The sequence below is a fragment of the Ranitomeya imitator genome, chromosome 5 (genome assembly GCF_032444005.1).
Source record: "Ranitomeya imitator isolate aRanImi1 chromosome 5, aRanImi1.pri, whole genome shotgun sequence".
In the NCBI taxonomy this organism is placed as follows: Eukaryota; Metazoa; Chordata; class Amphibia; order Anura; family Dendrobatidae; genus Ranitomeya; species Ranitomeya imitator.
The window spans coordinates 316773346-316794995 of NC_091286.1; the positions used below are offsets into that span (position 1 = coordinate 316773346).

At 42.2% G+C, this 21650-nt stretch overlaps 1 protein-coding gene across 2 annotated transcripts in view; it reads left to right on the forward strand.

The window, feature by feature from the left end:
- FBXL4 (F-box and leucine rich repeat protein 4) overlaps window positions 1-21314 on the forward strand; it is a 70603-nt gene extending 49289 nt beyond the window's left edge. Inside the window, exons 5-8 of one of the 2 annotated variants that reach the window (XM_069726332.1) lie at window positions 6419-6632; window positions 13926-13997; window positions 14632-14944; window positions 20284-21314. In XM_069726332.1, coding sequence (XP_069582433.1) covers window positions 6419-6632; window positions 13926-13997; window positions 14632-14944; window positions 20284-20447 — 763 coding nt within the window. In that variant the 3' untranslated portion in view covers window positions 20448-21314. The remainder of the gene's footprint in view (window positions 1-6418; window positions 6633-13925; window positions 13998-14631; window positions 14945-20283) is intronic. The other variant, XM_069726331.1, reaches the window with a different exon arrangement.
- The last annotated feature ends 336 nt before the right edge of the window (window positions 21315-21650 follow it).

Consider the following 21650-nt stretch of genomic DNA (forward strand, 5'->3'; position numbering starts at 1 on the left):
TCTTCATGATATCGGTACATGCACTAAATTGGAAAGCAGATGGCTAGCTACAATATTTACAAATTTCTAAATTCATCCTGACGCGCCGACAACGACTCTTGGGTGGGGTTTTCTGTGGCTACACCTTCAGGCATGCAGGACTGTGTGGGCAATTGAGAGTGTTGCATTTGGTGCTGGAGTGGCGGATTTTCTACGGAACCCAGAGGTAGCTGTAGGATAAGGGTGTGGCTCCAAGGAGGCAGCAGAAAAGGATTGTTGGAGAGGTTGTGGTTGCTGGGGGTAGTTAGAACTGACAGAGTGTTGTTGAACCTGCACAACAGGTTGCGGTTGCCTTTGTGGCTGTGATATCTGAGAGATATGTTTGGCCAGCTTGTATGTTGTGTTGGTGGCAGTGGGTTCGGCTGCATAGATCCATTTTGCGCAGGTAGTTGTCTTGCTGCCAGAGTGTACGGCTGTTGCTGGTGACATGTTGAACAAGCAGGATCACCCACGGACAGAGTGACCTATTTTGGAACTGTTGGCTGGATGCAAAGGGTGGTTCATGGACCTTAGAGGGTGCAGGCATTTGTTTGTATTGGCTGGTTAATGCTTGGTCCCCCACCCATATGAGGGTGCATTCACATGTTGCTGGTGGATTAACGGTATAGGTTCAAGCTGGGTCTGATGCTGGGCAGTTTGCCACTGTTCTATTGGGGCATGCACTTGGTTCGTCTCTTGCGCTCCGTGGCTGGCAGCAATGAGGGTGAGTATAGCAGCCCGGACACGTTCTAGACATTGTGTAGGTACTTTATTTAGCGAGACAGTGAGCAACAAAAAAGCTCAACATCAGTTTCAGGCAATAACTGAGTTCATTATATTCAGGACTTGAGCATCAATGACTTCTGGCAACATCCTGATGCCATCATGTCACCTGCTTCGCCTTCATTGGTCGGTAGGTGCTATGTACCGCGGGAGACTTGGTGGTGATGGCTGCGATGCTGGGGCTTTTGCTGCATGTGATGGTGGTTGTGTTGTTGGATGCTTCACCAGCGTCAGATGGCTGTTCAACCTGTGTTATTAGAGTAGGGTCAGCTGTGTGATCTGTCTCTGAGGCAGAGATACACGGAGCAGAGGATGCCACTGTGGGGGAATTTACATTTTTGCAAATGGTTGCACACAGACATGTTTGGGTCTAAGCAGCATAAAACTTTTAAACATATATTCCATCAGTGGCATGTTTCTACAGCTGTGGTGTGATATGGGGGTAGCGAATACTTGAAAGGTAGCCTAACAATAGCTGCATACAGGGTTGGCAACACAGGGCCAAGCGGAGCCAAAAAGCCTGGCACCCTTAGCATACACGGCAGTGCCGTAGCCCACGGCAACGTCTTTGCTTTCCTGGCTGCAATCCGGAGGATCCGTTTTACTTTTCTGATTGTGAGTACACTGTACATTAAACGAGACTTTAATTTGAACTTTTTGCTGGGTCACTGCCTTCTCACTGCACAGTGAGGACACTGCTGCACTACAGTTAGCACCATTAAACAGCAGACATGGCATTACTTTACATATACATGGTGTGATTACTATTTGGTGTCTGCCCACTTGGATACCTCTTGTCATCCATAACAATTTGTAATTGTACCCAGCACCATAATGTACCCAGTGCTATGGTGGTTAGTGGCAACCTTTTTTTAACATCTTTGTGTGTGGAGAGCAAAGAAAGTATACACAGCCTTGACAATGACTGGCAGTCACCCGTAAGGCCTGGGCCGGTGGAGCATATTATCTGGGGTATTACTGATAAAGCACAGATATACAATAAGTGGAGAGGGAAACCGTGCTGGCTCCACCACAACTCATGTATCCTCAACACTAACAGGGGGACTACGTGTTGGTGGCCGCGGCAGCAGGGTAGTCAGGACCAGGCCTAACACGACGTAATAATGTTTGAAAACACTGTGAAAGTGCAAATTCAGCCATATTATTGTCAAAAATTGTTCAAGACCCTTTCACTATATATCATCAAGCTGAAGTTTTCCATTCAGAAAGAGCGCTCAAAAGGCAGAAAGCAAAGTTGGTCATAAGGGCGCACATTCACATGACTCCACATATGTTCCTAAAAATGAATCCCTACACACCCTGCTATCAGTACAGCAAAAGGCAATGAAAGTTCAAAGCTGAGCAAAGCTTCATTTTTTTATTTATACACATCCCTTTAATAATGCCACTGCAGTTCTAATAAATGTATTTTAATGGCTCTATAGACATAACATGATAGAATGTTAATGCCACATAACATGCATCCAGACCTAGCCACAGAAAGTATGGAGACTCTAAGGCTGTGTTCACACGTTCCGCTTTTTTCGCGTTTTTTTCGCGGTTTTTCCCGATAAAAACGCTATAAAACCGCAAAAAAACCGCATACAATAAGCATCCCATCATTTAGAATGAATTCCGCATGTTTTGTGCACATGATGCGTTTTTTTCCGCATAAAAAACGCATCAGGCACAAAATCCGGACATGCTCTATCTTTTTGCGTTTTTTTTGCGGATTTCCCACTCCAAAATGCATTGGGAAGTGTCCGGAAAAAAACGCGGCAAAACCGCGGCAAAAAACGCATGCGGTTTTCTTGCGGATTTCATGCAGAAAATGTCCGGTTTTTCACAGGAATTTTCTGCATGAATTCCTGAACGTGTGCACATAGCCTAAATGGTGGACGATAGTTTGATAAATTATTGAACTGTGAAACAAAAAAAGTACATGAAAGAGACTGATCACCTTTAACAATTGTTTGCCCCTGAAGTAGAGATGGCAGTGTGCGTTACAATAACGGATCAGTTATGTGTAATGACATTTTGCCATACTACACACACATTCCCCAACGCACCAGACAGCGCTATTAGCGCTCTTTAATATGAGTGAAATTTGTTATGCCAAAGGAACACCCATGGGGCACTGCTAGCATTGGTGGCAAATATGCCTCCCAAAAGCTTAGTAGAAACAATTCTTCCACTACTGCGAGCCATCCGTGTTCTATTGGCATTCGGTCGTGGTAGCCCTCCACACAAGTGGCCCTAAGTTCAGGGTGTAGTCCCACCAGAGATATTTGGCACTCCATATCAACGCTTGGTGTTATTATATAAGCAAAACACAGGAGAATCCCTACACACGTGCTCCCACAAACTACTACTTCACCTGATCACTGAAAAGGCCAAACAGAGTTAACCCCTTTCTGCCATCGGACGGAATAGTATGTCCGAGGTCAGATTCCCTGCTTTGATGCGGCTTCGGCGGTGAGCCCGCATCAAAGCTGGGACATGTCAGCTGTTTTATACAGCTATGTGCCCGCAATAGCGGCGGGTGGAATCGCGATCCACCCCCCGCTATTAACTAGTTAAATGCCGCTATCAAACGCTGATAGCGGCATTTAACAAGCTCTTCCGGCCATCGGGCCGGAAATGCGCGCACCCTGATGCCCGTTACGTGATCGGGGGTCAGCGATGCGTTGGCATAACAACCAGAGGTCTTCTGAAGACCTCTGTGGTTGTTGATGCCAGATTGCTGTGAGCGCCACCCTGTGGACGGCGTTCATAGCAATGCAGCAATTCTACTACATAGGGGAGATCTGACCAATCGCTGCTATATAGCAGAGCCGATCAGGCTTCGCTAGCCTCCCATGGAGGCTATTGAAGCTTGGCAAAAGTAAAAAGAAAATAAATAAAAAAAAGTTTAAAAAAAAAAAAAAAAAAATCAAAGTTTAAATCACCCCCCTTTCGCCCCATTCAAAATAAAACAATTTTAAAAAAAGCAAGCCAACACAATTAATTTTTTTTTAAAAAGTATTAACCTGATCACTAAATGGCGTAGTGAGTAAAAAAAATTCAAAACACCAGAATTACATTTTTTTGGTTGCCGTGACATTGCATTAAAATGCAATAACAGGCGATCAAAAGAACGTATCTGCACCAAAATGGTATAGTTAAAAACGTCAGCTCGGCCCGCAAAAAAATAAGTCCTCACCCAACCCGAGATCACGAAAAATAGATTTTTTTTCACCACTTAGATAAAAAAATAACTTAGACATGTTAGGTGTCTATGAACTTGTAATGACCTGGAGAATCATAATGGCAGGTCAGTTTTACCATATAGTGAACCTAGCAAAAAAGCCAATCAAAAAACAACTATGGGATGGCACTTTTTTTGCAATTTCACCGCACTTGGAATTTTTTTCCTGTTTTCTAGTACAAGACATAGTAAAACCAATGATGTCGTTCAAAAGTGCAACTTGTCCTGCAAAAAATAAGCCTTAACGTGGCCATATTGACGGAAAAATAAAAAAGTTATGGCTCTGGGAAGGAGGGGTGCAAAATACGAAAATGCAAAACCGAAAAAAGCCCTGGGGGTTAAGGGGTTAAAGGATTTTCTAATCAAATTCTCAACACACCTGCCTAATAAAGAAACAATGTTTTAGAAAAGGCACATGGATGGCATGGTCATCCGTGTGCGAGCCATTACGGACCGTGCTGCCTGGAAAATACAAGCACGGCTATGTGTTTTACACACGATTCGGTATATGTGAAAACTGTCACCACACTGATGAGTGAAAGAGGCCTAAGCCTGTCGGTCGTAACCGTCAGTCTGTCCGGTGGCCCTTACAAAGAGAAACACATGACCGCTAGGAACTGTTGAATAAAGACTGTTTTTACTTGAATTTTTTATGCATTGATTTGAATGGGTGAAAGAAATGTCATGCTGTAGATTTGAAAAAAGCATTGAAGGAAACCCTCATGGAAAAAAAAAGTAGCATGTTCATAATATTTCAGAAATCGCATTAATTTTCTGGTACTGTAAAATGCTGCTCTTTTACACATGAAAAATGCACAAAAAAATACTCAACGTGTGCACAAACATATAGTTTGTAAAGGGCACATGTTATCTACAGTACATTCTATGACGAGACAGAAAACTGGAAGGTCTAAACTTTTTGGCAGAAACGAAATAAATTCAGTAAAAGTATTCATTACTTTAATGAGCGGTACCAGTGATAGCTGAACACAGGAACAAGCTGCCGGCATCAGAGACCATTGCATCAGAGAAGCAGTGACTGCGCCGGGAGGGTGAGTATAACAACAGGGGAGGGTGAGTATAACAACAGGGGAGGGTGAGCACTGACACCGGCACTTGCGATATTCAACCTGTCCCCATTCCACCACCGCGTGCCGCTGAGTCTTCCGCGTCCTGTGCCTGTGACGTTCAGGTTAGGGGGTGCGATGACGTGTTTAGTGTGCGTGTCGCCCTCTGCCAGAACAGTCACTGCAGAGACCCGGAAGACAGAGCGGCACGCAGCGGCGGAACGGGGAAAGGTGAATATTTCAAGTGCCAGTGTCCCCTCCTGCTCAGGACAAGAGGTGAGTATGTCATATTTTTTTTTAATCGCTGCAGCAGTATTATATGGGGCAAATGTTTCTATGGAGCATCTTATGGGGCCATAATCATCCTTTGTGCAGCATTATATAGAGCATATGTTTGTATGAAGCATCTTATGGGGCCCATCATAAACTTTATGGAGCATTATATGGGGCATATTTTGTATGGAGCATCTTATGGGGCCCATCATGAACTTTATGGAGCATTATATGGGGCTCCTGATTCAATATGGATATTCAAGAACACTTAACCTACTGATGTCTCAATTAATTTTACTTTTATTGGTATCTATTTTTATTTTTTAAATCTACCGGTAGCTGCTGCATTTTCCATCTTAGGCTTATACTCGAGTCATTAAGTTTTCCCAGTTTTTTGTGGCAAAGTTAGGGGGGTCGGCTTATACTCGGGTCAGCTTATACTCGAGTATATGCGGTATCTTGTGTGCTTCTTACCAGACCAGCAGACATTGTGTTACTTTGTCCAGTCAAAAATATATTGTAAAATGTGCTACAAAGTCATCCTTGGCACCAGTGTTGGACCGTGTTGGTGCAGTAACTTTGACTCTGGGGGCCCACTGTTCAGCATCAGGCACATATTACGTTATCCTCTGTCATAAAGTGACCTCTGCTTTTATATGTGAATACAGTTACTAGTTTGTGGAATGAATGAATGATAATATGCTACTTTTGTCTGTACGTAGAGAATTAAATGTATTGGCCAACTACTGGTCATGGGGTGAGAGGCTTACTATTGCATGGGGGCCCACCAGGGAATACACCTGTTCTCCTGGACGGCCAGTCCGAGCATGAGTGGCAGGCGCCAATGATAAAAAAGGTAAATATAAAACTTCTAAAATTAGTGTTCTCTCTCTTGTCACACGGGTTGGCTCCACTGCACGTTTAATGTATAGAGAGAATTTATACAATCATTTGCCATTTTGTAATCTCATATCTGCAAAACATTTCTGTCTTCAGACTCTCTCCCTTTTTTTTTGTCTCCCATTTTCAGGCTCTTGAAAGTGTGTGGCCCTGAGCTAGTACGGCTTGAGCTGGCCTGTGGCCATTTCTTAAATGAAGCGTGTCTGGAAGTCATAGCGGAGATGTGTCCAAGCCTACAGGAATTAAATCTCTCCTCTTGTGATAAGCTGCCACCTCAGGCTTTCAGCCATGTTTCTAAACTCTGTGGGTTGAAACGCCTTGTTCTCTACCGCACAAAAATTGAGGTGAGGAGGACATCCTGATGTTTCTGCTTCATGCGTGCAAAGTTCTTTACTGCATGAATTGAGCACAAGGGAAACTAGGCTGCCGAAAATGACCAGATGGGAGGGATTTCACTGTAGAGGTTTTTTTCTATATGAAGTTTTAGATTTATTTTCACATGTAAGGCCATCACCATCTGTTATAAAGGATATTTAAGTGTTTTTCTGCAGGGAAATACAGTGATATGTTGCATAGATATATATCTTTGTATTGACATGCATTTACACATTAAAGTATCATTTTTAATGGATGGTGATGGTCTTAAGAGTGAAAGTAAATTAAAAAAAAAATAATAGAATAGATTAAAGTGTAACGTCTTTGTTTATACTTCATAAATCCAATAGTACTCTTGAAAATAAGAAACTTCATAATGTGTCTAATCAGAGAAATCTGCTCTTTCTTCTCCTGGTCTGATCATTCTTAAAATTTTAAATTCAGGGGTAAAATCTGTATTCATTGAATCTATGACAGTTGCTGCTAATAAAACTCTACGGAGAACTGTATCCGTCATTTCAGGAGAGCTTGCAGCAGAATGTCTGTGTCTGCCTCCAGCTCCTCTCTGCTCCTCCTTCCCCCTGCTCCATATTATTTTAACCCCATCCCTACCTTGGAGGTACGAGGAACGTGCTGGCGATTTTGCACGCACAGCAGCTTTGTGCGCGCGATCGCCTCCTTGTATTCAGCTAATATTATAGCTGACACCCGGCTCTTACTGCCCGGAGTGGGCCCACACTGCGCTCGGCAGTTTAACCTCTTAAATGTTATTGATATTAATTCAGCATTTAGAAGGCAGGGAGTGGGCTCCCTCTGCCCTCTGATCGGTGATGTCCGATTATTGCCATGGTGACCCGACGTCATCATGACAACATCCAGGCAATGGCAAGCCTCTTAGACCATGCGTACAGTAAAACGTTATAGCCATTATAAACCATTGCAATGCGTGTCTCCAGAAGCACAAGTTGGGCATAACGTACTGGGCACTACAATGGCAGGTTGCAATTTTCACACGGCATCATTCATTGCTACTTGTTTCAGGGAAACACCCATGGACCATGGAGTCAAAATTGTCACTACACCTGTAGAGATAATCCCACAGGGGTAAAATTTCCAAAGTGGGGTCACTTGAAGGGGAATTTTGCTCTTCTAGCACTTAGTGGCTCTGTATATGGAGTCCTCAAACTATTATATGAAAAGTTGCGCTCCAGGAGGCAAATAGCGCTCCGTCATTCCCGAGTCTCTCCGTATGGCTAAGCAGTACTGTACAGCCACATATGAGGTTTTTCTACACTCAGCAGAAATTGTGGGACAAATTTTGGTGCCATTTTTGCTCATTTCCCCTTGTGAAAATGTAAAATCTAGGGCTAAAACGAGATTTTGGTGTTAAAATGCAACTAATTTTCTTCACTGCCACTGCCCGCCCAATGGTATAAAATTCTGGGACCCACATATGTCAATATGATCACTGCACCCCCTAGATGTATTCATTGAGAGATGTAGTTTGTAAAATGGGGTCAATTATATGGGGTTCTGAGGTTCTTGCACCTCAGGGGCTCTCCCAGTGGGTCATGGCACCCGCAAACTATAACTGTAAAATTTGCACCATAATGTGGCGTCCCTTCTCTTCTGAGCTTTGCACTGTGCCTGAAAAGTATTTCTCATTTACATGTAGGGTATTGGCGCACTCAGGAGACATTTTTACAACAAACTGTGGGAGGTCCACTTTTACTACTCTCCCTTAAAAAAAAACAAAAAACTTAAGGCTAAAACAACATTTTAGTGGTTAAAAATGTACCGTATTTTGTGGATTACCAGATTATAAAATGCACCCCAAATTTTGGGGAGGAAAATTGGATTTTTTTTTTCACAAAATGATGGTGTATTATCCGCTTTTACGGTAACTTACCTTGGGGCCGGCGATGGTGCGGGGGCTGCTGGCAGAGGCAGGAGATGCTGCTGGCCCCAGGTTGGTAGGTGATGGTGTTTGGCGGAGGTAGGAGTGGGGCGATACTGGTGGCCCCAGGCTGGTAGAAGCTGGTGTTCGGTGGTGTGGGGGCTCCGCCTACATTTTGTGAGGGCTCGGAGCCTTGCACTTTCCATGCTTTTCAATGCGATGAACTTCGGGAAAATGACCGCAGAAGGAGGCACATGCGCAGCTGAGATATCGGGAGACAAGATGGCGTCTGCTCTCGATTTCAGTCAATTTTGCGTTCCAAAAATCAAACTGTGCTCCTTCCTTTCTGAGCCCTGCTGTATACCCAAGCAGTGGTTTTTGCCCACATAGGGGGTATCAGCATATTCAGGAGAAATTGCACAACAATTTTTGGGGTCCATTTTCCTGTTGCCATTGTGAGAATTAAAAAAAAAAAGTGGGTCTAAAGTAAAAATGTTGTGAAAAAAATTTAAATGTTAATTTTTTCCCACCACATTTTATTAATTCCTGTGAAACACCCGAAGGGTTAGTAAACTTCTTGTTTGTGGTTTTGGGTACTATGGGGGGTGCAGTTTTTAGATTGGTGTCACTTTTGGGTATCTTCTATTATATAGACCCCTCAAAGTCACTTCAAATGCGATGTAGTCCTTAAAAAAAAAAAGGGGGGTTTTGTACATTTTGTTGGAAAAATGAGAAATTGCTGGTCAACTTTAACCCTTCTAACTTCATAACAAAAAATAATTATCTTTCAGAAATTGTGCTGATGTAAAGTAGACATGTGGGAAATGTTATTGTGTGACATAAAAATTAAAAGTTTGAAAATTGAAACATTTTCCAAATTTTCTCCAAATTTCCGATTTTTGAACAAGTTTTACCACTATCATGAAGTACAATATGTCACCAAAAAAAACTGTCTCAGAATCACTAGGATCCATTTAAACGTTCCTGAGTTATTATCACATAAAATGACAGTGGTCAGAAGAGTAAAATTTGGTCTGGTCATGAAGGTGAAAACAGGCTTAGGGGGGGAGTAAAGGGGTTAAAATCAGCAACTACCATCTCCTCTGTCAATGCTGGGAGAATCTGTCTTCACTGAATACACATTTTACCACCAAAGTGAAAGCTCAGTCCAGGAGCAGAAAGAAGCAGATTTCTCTGATAAATCATATTACAAAGTTTCTTATTGTCATATGTACTGTTGACGTATGAAATAAAAATGAAAACAACGGTTAATATTTCTGCTTTATTTGTTGGAGCCAGAATATGATTTTATGAACATACTGACTGCTGTCCAAGGATACAAAGTAATGTCTGGCTTCTAATATATTCTATGTACTGTCAGTTGTCTGGTACATCGGAGAACAGAACGCAAGATGCAGTAGATCCAAATAAAGCTTGTTTGTCCAATTTCAGCAGGCAGATATTTTAGAGAAAATCGAAAAACTTCTGAGCTAGTTGACATTCAGATTTATTGACGTTGGCTGGAGAATTGGGTTAGTCCTTATGGTTTCTCCTGTCAGTCATTAAAAGGCCTTCAAGAAGTTTGGGTATTCATATGCTTGTTTTCTGAATGCTTGGGTGTTTACAATCATTTTGTTCATGTCTCTGGTTTTTTGCCTTTAACCCCTTCATGACCGGGGGATTTTTCCTTTTTCCGTGTTCGTTTTTCGCTCCCCTCCTTCCCAGAGCCTTAACTTTTTTATTTTTCCGTCAATTTGGCCATGTGAGGGCTTATTTTTTGCGGGATGAGTTGTACTTTTGAACGACATCATTGGTTTTAGCATGTCGTGTATTAGAAAACGGGAAAAAAATTCCAAGTGCGGTGAAATTGCAAAAAAAGTGCAATCCCACATTGGTTTTTTGTTTGGCTTTTTTGCTAGGTTCACTAAATGCTAAAAATGACCTGCCATTATGATTCTCCAGGTCAGTACGAGTTCATAGACACCAAACATGACTAGGTTATTTTTTATCTAAGTGGTGAAAAAAAATTCCAAACTTTGCTAAAAAAAAAAAAAAATTGCGCCATTTTCCGATACTCGTAGCGTCTCCATTTTTCATGATCTGGGGTCGGTTGAGGGCTTATTTTTTGCGTGCCGAGATGACGTTTTTAATGATAGCATTTTGGTGCAGATACGTTCTTTTGATCGCCCGTTATTGCATTTTAATGCAATGTCGCGGCGACCAAAAAAACGTAATTCTGGCGTTTTGAATTTTTTTCCCGCTACGCTGTTTAGCGATCAGGTTAATACTTTTTTTTTATTGATAGATCGGGCGATTCTGAGCGCGGCGATACCAAATATGCGTAGATTTGATATTTTTTTTATTGATTTATTTTGATTGGGGCGAAAGGGGGGTGATTTAAACTTTTATGTTTTTTTTATTTTTTTCACATTTTTTAAAACTTTTTTTCTTAACTTTTGCCATGCTTCAATAGCCTCCATGGGAGGCTAGAAGCTGGCACAGCACGATCGGCTCTGCTACATAGCAGCGATCTGCTGATCGCTGCTATGTAGCAGAAATGGAGGTGTGCTGTGAGCGCCGACCACAGGGTGGCGCTCACAGCCACCGCTCATCAGTAACCATAGAGGTCTCTGGGACCTCTATGGCTACAATATACAAGCATCGCCGACCCCTGATCATGTGACGGGGGTCGGCGATGACGTCGTTTCCGGCCGCCCGGCCGGAAGCGGTAGTTAAATGCCGCTGTCTGCGTTTGACAGCGGCATTTAACTAGTTAATAGGTGCGGGCAGATCGCGATTCTGCCCGCACCTATTGCGGGCACATGTCAGCTGTTCAAAACAGCTGACATGTCCCGGCTTTGATGCGGGCTCACCGCGGAGCCCTGCATCAAAGCAGGGGAGCCGGCATCGGACGGTATAGTACGTCCGATGCCGGTAAGGGGTTAATCCAAGTAGGGTTTTGTATTTTTTTTTTTTTTCAATTCGATGACTAGTTCATTTATAGCGTTGAAGTCAAAAACATGTCAGTAATGAGTACAGTTGTACAAGAAGCCTGGATACTGAATTGTCCTTACTTATGTTCTTTGTTCCGCTTTGTGTTTCTTCAAGTATGGCTGATTTCAACTGTTGTTTGATTTGTTCTGCCATTTGCTTTTTTTAATTAAATAATAAAAAAAGATGTTAACTGTCATCATCTTCTGTCTGTTTTTGACTAGTGTTATGTTACTATCATGTGTACTTTTTTTTTTTTTAACCCTCTCCTGCTCCATTTTGTATTTCATGAATAGAAAGCTGTTAAAGGGAATCTGTCAGCAGGTTTTTGCCATGAAATCTAAGAGCTACATGATGTAATAATAATAATAATCTTTATATATATTTATATTCCGCAGCGCTTTACAGTTTGCACACATTATCATCACTGTCCCCATTGAGGCTCACAATCTAAATTCCCTCTCAGTATGTCTTTGGAGTGTGGGAGGTACCCGGAGGAAACCCACGCAAACACGGAGAGAACATACAAACTCTTTGCAGATGTCGTCCTTGGTGGGGTTTGAACCCAGGACTCCAGTGCTGCAAGGCTGCTGTGCTAACCACTGCACCACCGTGCTGCCCTAGGGGTAGACTGCCTGATTCCAGTGCTGAAGCACTTACTGGACTGCTTGTGCAGTTTTGATAGAATCCCAGTTTTCCCTGCTGTAGATGTAGCAATGGCTGCTTATTACCCAACCCACAGCCCTGATTGGCAGCTTCCGGTACACGCAATGCATTGTCAGAAGGCTGCTAATCAGTGACGGGGGTGGGGTTACGCTGATAACCTGGACTCGCTTGCATGTGACACCTAGTCCTGCAGTGATAATCTTCTGTTGATAAAACATTAATTATATTGCAACCACAGCAACCTGTTGAGCAAGTGGCACAACCCTGGAATCAGGCTCTCTGCTCCATACGTTCTGCTGAGCTGATCTAAGATTAAATGGCAAAAACCTGCTGATAGATTCCCTTTAAAGGAAACCTGTCACCTCTCAGAATGGTATTAACCTGCAGATATGGGGTTATGTGCAGGTTAATAGTGTTGTAAAGCCATGTGGCTGCTGCATGGAAGGCCTGGCTACCAGGAGGAGATCAACTTCATTCTTCCAGCTTTCAGTCATGGAGGCGCAGCTTCGCTCACCGATCAGTATGCAGTGAGTGGCGGCTGTAAATACGCCTTGGCTGACAGCCGGCTTTGTGACTGATGCACTGTTGAGCAAGATATCATTTAGTGCCAGGGACATGGCTACAGACGCTGCTTGCAATGTACCGAGCGGTGAATAAAGCCATGCCTTTATGACTGAAAGCCCGAGGCTGCTGGGAGGAATAAAGTTAATTTTCTCTCATTAGCCAGGCTTTTAGTACAGTGGCCGAACAGCTTTGGAATGGTATTAAAATGCAGATTAACCCCATATCTGCATGTTAATAGCTTATCTGTAACTTGACATGTTCCCTTTAACGCCCACAAACATAATGGTAAGTCAGGATTAACTAGTGTTCTCGGTAGCAACTGACATCCACCTGCAATTGTCGGGATCAGGGACGATTCCGATTCCCATTGCTTAACAATCTTAGAAATGCAATCCTAAAAAAATTAAGTGATCAGAAATTAATTCAGTAACATCCCAAATGTGATAATGATTAGTTTGTGGGTTGATCTGTTTACTTACATGTTATTCAACATCTGGAAATAGAGATGGACTTTATGTGCCATGCGTATACAAACTACTAGCATTAATGCCATCTTTGTTGTGTGTTGTTTTACACATCCCTGTATAGAGAAATCTGGACTCCTCTGTGCTCCGAGCAATGGTGCCTTCTGGTGGTTTTGTGCCACCGGACAGATTTTGGTAGTAGACCCGTCAGCTCAGTGAATCTGGTGACACAGAGGTCAGAAATTCAATGCTGATTCCCTTCAGCTCTATCGGCATTTCTATTCGTCTGGATGGAGATGTCAGCGATTGTATTGCAAACCTGTATAGGATGCTCGTAGGTCTCTGTGCTTACGACCCAGCTTCCCTACATCTTGAACTTAACAATTCTTTCAAACAGAAATCCTTTGGGAGAATGCCTGCCAGAGTTAAAGAATAGATCTCTCCAGAGGATAAGAAATCACATCCAAAGTGACAGACATTTAGGCCTGTAATGATTTTTAGACTATAAACTAATCAATGTTTCAGATACCTAGGGACTCATTAAATGGCATTTGTAATGTTTGTGTAGGAAGGCTAAAGCTGCATTTTAAGCATGGCAGGTGATGACCCAATTGACCCCTCTTCTCTCATTTTTTTTTCCTGTCCTCTCAATTCGTCTTTTGACATAATTCCAATGGCAGCAAACCGCTTTGCTAAGCATCCTGAACTTCTGTCCAGAACTACAGCACCTTAACCTTGGCAGCTGTGTCCTGGTAAGTACCATGAACTCGGTTATCAGCGATTCTCACCATATATGTTCAATGACTTTTATGTGCATTTGTGGCTACACGTTTGGCTAGGTTTACACGAGCTTTGGGACTTCCATTTTTGTGTAAGAAGTAAGAAGTTGTGCAGGAAAGTATTCATTCAATAACTGGCAAACGGTGACCGATGGAACCCATTGACAATACTGGGGTCTGTCTGGTACTCGTTGTTTTAACAAGAAATAAAAGGAAGCATGCTGTGCTTCTACTTTCAGTAGCAATGTCAGATCTTGTGACCGAGCCTCCTGAAGTTGTCTCCGATACAAGTGTCAACCTAGATAGCTGTTCACCAAGTCAGCTGAAGCACCCCAAGCCTTCTCTCAGCAGAGTCTTACATGTGTTCTCAGCGTATTAAGAAGAATAAGCCAATCGGCCGTGTTGTAATCCAAGGTGCTCGGTCCTTTTCTACACTAAAATCTGCCCTCAGGAGAAAATTGGGGCATGCCCATACATGAATGAGATACTAAGCTCCAATAAGGTGTATGAAGCTGAGCTGCAGATGAAAGCTATGGGAGAAAGTATCTTCTTATGATATTGTTTTATGATATGAGACGTTAAATACTGAATCTTTTTCTTTTACTAGATTGAAGACTATGACCTAATAGCTGGAGTTATAGGAGCCAAGTGCAAAAGATTGCGCTGTTTAGACTTGTGGAGGTGTAAAAACATTACAGAAAAGGGTATAACGGATATCGCTTCTGGTTGTCCTCTTCTTGAAGAGCTTGACCTCGGTTGGTGTCCTACACTTCACAGCGGTACTGGATGCTTTACAAACATTGCCCGTAAGCTCCCACATCTACGAAAGCTCTTTCTTACTGCTAACCGCTCTGTGTGCGACTCTGATATTGAAGAATTAGCAGCAAATTGTCAACATCTTCAATACCTTGATATATTAGGCAAGTATTAAATCGCATTACATTTCATTATTTCACATTATTCACATTATTTCACATATACAGCTCTGGCAAAAATTAAGAGACCACCACGTCAAAACCCTGTGATGGGCAGCCCAATCTCCTGACCTGAACCCCATTGAAAACCTCTGGAATGTAATCAAGAAGATGGCTAGTCACAAATCATCAAACAAAGAAGAACTGCTTACATTTCTGCGCCAGAAGCGGTGTCAAAGACTGGTGGAAAGCATGCCAAGACACATGAAAGCCGTGATTAAAAATCATGGTTATTCCACAAATTATTGATTTCTGAACTCTTCCTGAGTTAAAACATTAGTATTGTTGTTTCTACATGATTATGAACTTGTTTTCTTTGCATTATTTGAGATCTGAAAGCATTGTTTTTTTTTTTATTTTGACAATTTCTCCTTTTCAGAAAAAAAAAATACAAAATTTATTGCTTGGAAATTCAGAGACATGTTGTCAGAAGTTTATAGAATAAAAGAACAATTTACATTTTACTCAAAAATATACCTATAAAGAGAAAATCAGACAAACTCAACATTTTGCAGTGGTCTCTTACTTTTTACCAGAGCTGTATGTATTTTTCATGTGGGAAAGTAGGACACTTTCTCTTCCTTTTTTAACCCCGTCTGTTTGCATGACACCTTACGTCGTGGTGTGGGTGAGATGAATGGATGGGGTACTTGAACTGAGTCCACCCCATACCTCTCAGATGCTGGCTATGTTACCAGACCAGCACCAGGTTGTAAGAGCAGTAATCAAAGTTGAACTTTGATCTTTAACTTCTTAAATGCCGCTGTCGGTCCCTGGCAGCGGCAATTAAGGGTACTTTCACACTAGCGTTTTTTTTAATCCGTCACAATGCGTCGTTTTGCAGAAAAAAACGCATCCTGCAAAAGTGCTTGCAGGATGCGTTTTTTCCCCATAGACTTCTATTGACGACGCATTTGCGACGGATTGCCACACTTTGCATCCGTCTTGCGACGGATGCGTCGTGCTTTGGTGGACCGTCGGGAGCGAAAAACGCTACATGTAACGTTTTTTGCTCCTGACGGACCGCTTTTTCCGACCACGCATGCGCGACCGGAACTCCGCCCCCACCTCCCCGCACCTTACAATGGGGCAGCGGATGCACCGGAAAAATGCATCCACTGCACCCATTGTGCAATGCAGCAAACGCTAGCGTCGGAATCTCTCCCCGACGCATTGCGACGGGGAGATTCCGACGCTAGTGTGAAAGAAGCCTAAGATACACGGTCCCAGGTGCATGCTATGTGCTTCATCGTAGCCTGAGATCTTGCCTATATACTGCATTACAGTGGTTTTGTAATATATTTGAAATGCATGAATTTTATTGCAAGTTCTTGTCCCCTAGTGGGACTAATAGTAATAATAAATTAAAAGAATAAGCATTTAAAAATTAAAATTGGAATCACCCCTCTTTTCATCCATCAAAAATAAAGATAGCTATGACAGAATTGTGAGGTTTGGGAGGGTGGATTGGTATTTCACTGTACCAATTTCAAAGTCCTCATATGACTGTGGATGGAAAAATAAAAAGTTATAACTCTTGGTAGAAGGGGAGGAAAAAATGAAATTTGCTGCAGTGGGAAGGCATTAAATAGAAATTGTTGTAGACTTGTACATTTTTAAACTGCCTACAAGATAAGCAATGCAGTCATTTATGTTATCTAGGATTAGTGAAAAATATATATTTTTTTTGGGGGGGGGGGCTGTAAAATGTGCATTGTCATGTTTCATTTAGCATGGCTTTCTTGATGCTGATCTGCAGGACGTTAATATATCATTTTCAGATCTCAGTCCCTGAAAAAGTATTGAACTATATGTATTTATTTTACTCAGTTATATAACACCAACTTATTACACGAGGCTTTACAGTCATCATCATCATCGCTGTCCCCATCGGGTCACAATCTACATTCCCTATCAGTATGTTTTTATAGTATGGGAGGAAACCCGCACAAACACAGGGAGAACAAGCAAACTCCTGGCACATGTTGTCATTGGTGTCTACGGAACCTAGAGCTGCTAAGCAATAGTGCTAACCACTGAGCCAGTTGCATGCTGAGCCTGTTCTTATTTATTGTAAAATTCCCATACATTCAATACTATTATGATGATACCCAACATCTATAGGTTTTTATTTATTATTATTATTATTATTATTATTATTATTATTATGGCATATAAAAAAAATCTGAACTTTGAAAAAAATATATATAAATGGTTTGTACACAGAGTGAAACAGCCCTGGCTCACATCGCAAACCCGATTTCTCCAGCGATGCTCTAGGTGTGCTGAACGCATATGGAGGAAAATTCGCACACCAGAAGACTTCATACACTTCAAATTTATGTTAAGGACCTATAACTCTGCCCTTCACCTCGCCAAACAGACCTACTTCACCACCCTGATCTCCTCACTATCCAACAACCCCAAGAAACTTTTTGACACCTTTCACTCCCTCCTCAGGCCAAAAGCACAAGCCCCTATCACAGACATTTGTGCTGATGACCTGGCCTCCCACTTTATAGAGAAAATAGACAATATCTGTCAGGAAATCCGCTCCCAACCACTAAGTTCAGTGACTCCCATCCCTCCCCTCATTTCCCCTGGCTCACTCTCCACATTCGATCCCATCACAGAAGAAGTCGTCTCCAAGCTCCTCTCCTCTTCTCGTCTGACTACATGCACTACCGACCCCATTCCCTCACATCTCCTCCAGTCTCTCTCTCCAGTCGTCACAAGTCACCTAACTACAATCTTTAATCTCTCCCTCTCCTCTGGCATTTTCCCCTCCTCCTTCAAACACTTTATCATTACTCCATTACTAAAGAAACCCACCCTCGACCCATCCTGCACAAACAACTACAGACCGGTCTCCAATCTCCCCTTCATCTCTAAACTCTTGGAGCGCCTGATATACTCCCGCCTTACCCGTTACCTCTCCACTCACTCCCTCCTAGACCCTTCACAGTCCGGTTTCCGCCCCCTACATTCGGCAGAAACTGCACTCATCAAAGTGACCAATGACCTTCTGACAGCAAAACGTAATGGTGACCACTCTCTGCTCATTCTTCTCGATCTTTCTGCAGGTTTTGACACTGTTGACCACCCTCTCTTACTCTCTAGGCTCCAGTCACTAGGCATTAAGGACACTGCTCTCTCCTGGTTCTCCTCCTACCTTTCTGACCGCTCCTTCAGTGTTCTGTTCTCTGGCTCCACTTCATCTCCTCTTCCTTTCGCTGTCGGGGTACCTCAGGGCTCAGTCCTTGGCCCCCTTCTCTTTTCCCTCTACACGGACACAATTGGACAGACCATCAGCAGATTTGGCTTTCAGTACCATCTTTATGCTGATGACACACAACTATACACGTCATTCCCTGACCTTACCCCCGCTGTACTACAGAACGCCACTGACTGTCTGTCTGCAGTCTCCAACATCATGTCCGCCCTCTATCTGAAACTCAACCTCTCCAAAACTGAACTTCTTCTGCTCCCGCCATCTACTAACCTGACATTTCCCTCTCCGTGGGTGGCACCATAATAACACACCGACAGCAGGCGCGCTGTCTGGGTGTTATGTTTGACTCCGATCTCTCCTTCACCTCCCATATACAATCTCTTGCCCGCTCGTGCCGCTTACACCTAAAGAACATCTCTAGAATCCGCCCTTTTCTCACCATGGAGACAACTAAAACCCTCACTGTCGCCCTGATCCACTCCCGCCTGGACTACTGCAACGCTCTATTAATTGGCCTCCCCCTTACTCGACTTTCCCCTCTCCAGTCCATCCTTAATGCAGCAGCCAGGGTCGTTCATCTGGCTAATCGTTACTCGGATGCGTCTGCTCTTCGTCAGTCGTTACACTGGCTGCCCATTCATTACAGGATACAATTCAAAGTACTTGTTCTCACCCACAAAGCTCTCCACAGTGCGGCACCCCCTTACATCTCCTCCCTCATTTCTATCTATCGGCCTAGCCGACCACTGCGCTCTGCAAATGACTTTCGACTAACCTCTGCACTAATCCGTACCTCCAACTCCCAACTGCAAGACTTCTCCCATGCTGCGCCAATCCTCTGGAATGCTCTACCCCAAGATATTAGGACCATCCACAATTTGCATAGTTTTAGGCGCTCGCTCAAAACACATTTGTTCAGAGCGGCCTATCACGTTCACTAATCAAAGTCATTTTATGTTTGTGTGTGTGTAGCCCATTCACTATCTCCATCTATTCCCCAACCCCTGAAGATGGCTGGACCATCATTGTAAATACATCATTGTAAATACACACCTGTACTTTGCATCTCCCCCACCTCATTGTAGATTGTAAACTCTCACGAGCAGGGTCGTCTTATTTTGCTTTAATTATTGTATTGTTAACGTTGTTACTTATGACTTTTGTGTTTGAAACTGTTAAACTGTAAAGCGCTGCGGAATATGTTGGCGCTATATAAATAAAGATTATTATTATTATTATTTGTGCTGCCATTTTCCAATTCCCATAATTTATTTTTCCATGGATTGTGTGGGGGCTTGTTTTCTGCTTGATGAGCTGGTCGTTTTATTTCTACAATTTTGGGGTAGTTATGATGTTTTGCTCCCTTTTTGCATTGGAAAAAAAAATGCAATTCTGGCTTTTTGAAAACTTTTTTTTCTCTTTACAGGGTTTACCGATCAGGTAAATGGTTTTTGTATTTTGGTAGATCACACTTCAATGATGATGTGATACCAGATATGTTTTTTATGTATTTTGGTAGATCACACTTCTATGATGATGTGATACCAGATATGTTTTTTATTTCATACATATTTTTTTTATGTATTCTCAAAACCTTTTTTTTTTCCACACTGCATTGTTTGGTTGCCTAAGCTATAGGCTTGTGGTCGTACTGCTCACATCCAACGTCGTGGTGTTCACTAGCATCTATGGGATTTAGAATTTCGAGAGGAGAGTGTAATGATGGCGGTCTCGATCACGTCTGTGGTCATGCTATAACGGCTCGTAGGATGGATCCGTATTTAGAGCACGCCTTTTAAATTGGTCCTAATCTTTAGAATAGTTTGATAAGGCGAAAATCGCTATGTACTGTAAACCTGTCCTATACTTTAAAAGATAAATGCAGCCATGTAATTGGTTTGTATGTGTTGATCCTGCGGTCAGCTTCCTTTTAGTGACACATAAAATGCAAACCAACTTGTACACCATTTCCAGCTCCGATTTTGTGTCACATGTCCACCCTGAATTGCGTTCATCAATAACATCCTCTGCATTTGTCCCCTTTATTTTCCAGGTACCAGACTGGTGAGTCCGCCATCTTTACGAAAGCTGCTGGAGTGCTGCAAGGAGCTTGTCCTACTAGATGTTTCCTTTTGTTCACAGATTGACAGCCGCGTAGTTCAGGAACTAGCCTCCAGATTTCCTAATGTGTCCATCAAAAAGAGTTTTACTCAGTAAATATGCTAAATATCGAGATAATATACAACTTTTTTTTAAACCCTAGCTCTTCCAGATGTCATCTTGTATTCTATAGCTATATTTGCTGAGCTAACGTCTAATATGAATAGAAAACAGTTTTATGCTCAAAAAGACAATGTTGTTCTTTAAGTGTTTTTTTTAGATAAATTATTCTATTTTTGCCTTGTTTTTCAAATGCACCTTTCTATTGAAAACCACTTATTTGAGGTCTCCAGGGCCGATGTACTGATCTGTACAGATCTAACTATTTAGTAGGCTTAATGTGTTTTATTTATTGCTCTGTAAACAGAGATCCTGAAAATATCCTGAAATGAAATGCTTTGTGATGTGATAAAGACAGGAAAAAAAAACTTCATTAAAATTCTTGTGACCTTTACCATAACCCTTCAGATGCTAAATATTGTTTCTCTTAACCGTGAACCTATGGGATGTTACGTTATTTGGCTTTATAAAAGCTAATAATTACGGAGTCAGCCAGCAATGAAATCAATACCAGAAAATGTTAATTTAATTTTTTTTTTTTTTCCGTTCAGTGTCTTTAATGTGCATGTCATCTACCGCTCTGATGGGCATGTGACCATGGCAGCCAATCACTGGCCTTCGTCAATGATCACGAGGTGGTCACAGCCAGGAGACCTGCGAGCAATAAGTAAAGGGAATAGTTTTATTTCATTTTTTCTATTTCTTTATGCTAAATATTATAGGTTTTTTGTCCAAAAAGCTTTTTTTTCCATATACACATTGAGGGAGCTTTAAATTGCATCAAACAATTGAAAGCTGGAAAATCATTGTTTTTTTTTAATGACTTCCTCACCAGCCTCTTCATTAAACTATGTCTTAACATTTTCTGATCTTCCTATTTCTTAATATTGATTACAGCCTTAGTATACGTTTGAATGGATCATTCTTGATTTGTGCTTTTTTCTTTATTACTGGGACGGTTTACACCGGGTGACGAAAAGTTATTGAAACAAAGAAATTGTTAAAGCGATTGCTCCGTCCCCGTTCAGCCTCATGTTGTCTGAAGCACACTCCCTGTTTACACAGGATGGTGTGCCTGCGATAATGATGATTTTCTTTTTGCCAGCATGTACACACTATAATAGCCCCAAAAATGTGCATCCTACTCGCCGTCATGTCTACAAGAAGCTTATGGAAAAGGACATAAAAATCAAAAAACAT